This window comes from Homarus americanus, unplaced genomic scaffold (assembly GCF_018991925.1).
Source record: "Homarus americanus isolate GMGI-L3 unplaced genomic scaffold, GMGI_Hamer_2.0 scaffold22920, whole genome shotgun sequence".
NCBI lineage: Eukaryota > Metazoa > Arthropoda > Malacostraca > Decapoda > Nephropidae > Homarus > Homarus americanus.
This window is the reverse complement of record NW_024742489.1, coordinates 1-2,500: the sequence shown is the minus strand read 5'-3', so window position 1 is coordinate 2,500 and position 2,500 is coordinate 1. Positions and strand designations below refer to the sequence as shown.

The 2,500-nt window shown below is 44.1% G+C and overlaps 1 protein-coding gene across 1 annotated transcript in view; it reads left to right on the top strand.

The window, feature by feature from the left end:
* Positions 1-505, top strand: part of LOC121876945 (keratin, type I cytoskeletal 10-like) — a 767-nt gene extending 262 nt beyond the window's left edge. Inside the window, exon 2 of the mRNA XM_042382526.1 lies at positions 1-505. This exon is cut by the window's left edge and continues 30 nt beyond it. Coding sequence (XP_042238460.1) covers positions 1-420 — 420 coding nt within the window. The 3' untranslated portion in view covers positions 421-505.
* Positions 506-2,500: the final 1,995 nt, after the last annotated feature.

Sequence of the window (2,500 nt, the reverse complement as noted above, 5' to 3'; positions counted from 1 at the left end):
CTCCTGGTTGGATCGTGCATGGCAGGTGGCTCCTACCATCATGGCACTAGAGGCGGATTTATCTCACACGGAGGTAACAGAGGCATCTCTCGTGGTATCGGATTCGACTCCCATGAGTTCATTGGATCACCTGTGATCTCTTCAGGAGGTCATGGTGGTTCCTACTATGGCTCTGGTGGTCGCGGTGTCAATATCGTTCGGGCCATTGGTGGCTTCGTTGGTTCATCAACTATTGGTGGCGGTTATGGCTCCAGGGGCCTTGGTGGCTCCGTCGGTGGTGGCTCCTTCGGTGGATCCATTGGTCGTGGCTCCGTCGGTGGTGGCTTCGGTGGACCCATTGGTGGTGGCTCCATCGGTGGTGGCTCTTTCATTGGTCAGAGAGGTTCCATTGGTGGTGGCCGTAGTTACGGAAGATATTAAGTTACTGAAGTAATTATACTGATGTATGTTATTTGATATTTTTTTACTCTTCACGAAAAAATACAATAAAACTTTACACCTTAAATATTTTCTTATGTTATTTATCCATTTCCCATTATGTGTGTGTGTGTGTGTGTGTGTGCAAAATAATAATAAACGGTTTATTAATAGAGTTGCAGCCGGTGGCTGAAAATATACAGACTTACATTTGATTTATACATAATGATAAAATATGCATTGAATACATTTACAGGGCTGTACAGTACATAAATCAGGAGTTGTTTATTATTTTAACAATAGATGGGATGGTGCTATTCTTATATCTATCGGTGCGTGCTCTTATGGGCTGTATTTTGTTGTAGTGGCGGACTGTGCGAGTTGGGTGGGGGGCTGCAGGTGGCAGGAGGTGGCGATGACGAGGGTGGTGTAGTAGTCCACTGCCAAACCTTTCCAGTGCTTGGTGTTGGAGGTCACTGAGGGATGGCATTTGCAGGGTGGAGAGAGCGTTGGTGTAGCCGGAGTATTCTGCGCGGAGAATGATTCTGCAGGCCCTTTTCTGTACCTTCTCTAACTGACGTTGTTGGGTGGAGTTGAGAGAAGACGACCAGGCTGGTGACGCATATGTAAGTTTGGGGAGAATAAAGGCGTTGTAGATGGTCCTCACCTCTGGCGTGGGTGTCCCAAGTGACCTAAGTCGTCGTAGCATGTAGAGACGGAACGAGGCTGCCTTGACTGAGTTATTTACATGGGCCTTCCAATCAAGTTTGTTGTCTATAGTTACACCCAGGAGTTTGGCAGACTGCACCAGCTGGAAAGGATGGGCACCCACTGTGACTGCTGGGGCTTGCACTGGAGTGGTGGCGGTATTGATGTGCATGACTACGGTTTTGGTATGGCTGATAGTGACCTTGTTCTCCGTAGTCCATGCCTGTAGCCTGTCCAGGGTGCCTTGTAGCGATGAGTAGTCTGGTGCGGTGCTGTCCACTGAAACCCCTATAGTGCAGTCATCCACGTACTTCCATAGAGCGTCGTTGATCAGGATGAGGAAGCACAGTGGTCCCATCTTGGTCCCCTGGGGAACACCGCAGGTGAGGTGGTGGAATGTAGAGACCAAGCCCTGATACCTCACTGCCTGGCGACGTCCACTCAAGAAATCAGTGAGCCATGTGTGTGTGTGTGTGTGTGTGTGTGTGTAAAAGTACTGATTTATATGTGTGTGTACTATGTGCCAGTGTTTTACAGAACACAACTAATCCCGCTACCCAACCATTTACCTGTGTGTGTACCCTTTGTCACACCACTACGGCTGCGTGTGTGTATTATGTGTGTCTCTACCGCACGGAGATGAGAGTGGGTGAGTGAATCCTTATGAAACACCAATATTGCAGGTGGTGCATCCACTTTTAACCTTCTCGTGTACAGAGAACGTCATAATTCAAACAATATCTAAAAAACAAAAACAAAAATGCTAACTTAGCTCGCGTTTTTCCATTGTAAAATACACGTTCTTGAATACCGTATAAATACTTTCTAAAAAAGTTATATGCGTGTGTCTATAATAGACATCATTTATGAAGCGCATTCGATCCATTTAAATTAAAATTCCATTACAAAATTAAAGACGTTATTCTTTTAAATACTTGCATATGTTAAAGAAGTCTAAGACAATTGGTTGAAGGATACACAGAGTCCTTTATATGAGTAAAAAGGAAAAACATACAGGATAAAAATATTTATTGAATAATTGGTGTACTAAACTTTATTTATTCGAGGTATTCTATTCACTATATTACCTAATAATAGACCAGATGGACGCCAGCACCTTTCTCAACAATTGGTACAGACAGACATGAGCCAACACACAAATGGAAAGATATAATAATTATTTTTCAAGGAGAGAATCTCGTTACTCTGCACTTTCCATACAGCTGTTTAAAGCTAAGGTCACACTAGAATTTATACCCAAAATAAATCCACCGTTAGCACTGACTTTTCAACGAACTCCTAAAGTTGTCTCTACAGCAACAACTTATTTCTTGTCGAAAGTGGGACGATACGGAGCGTCTGAAAATCCATGTTA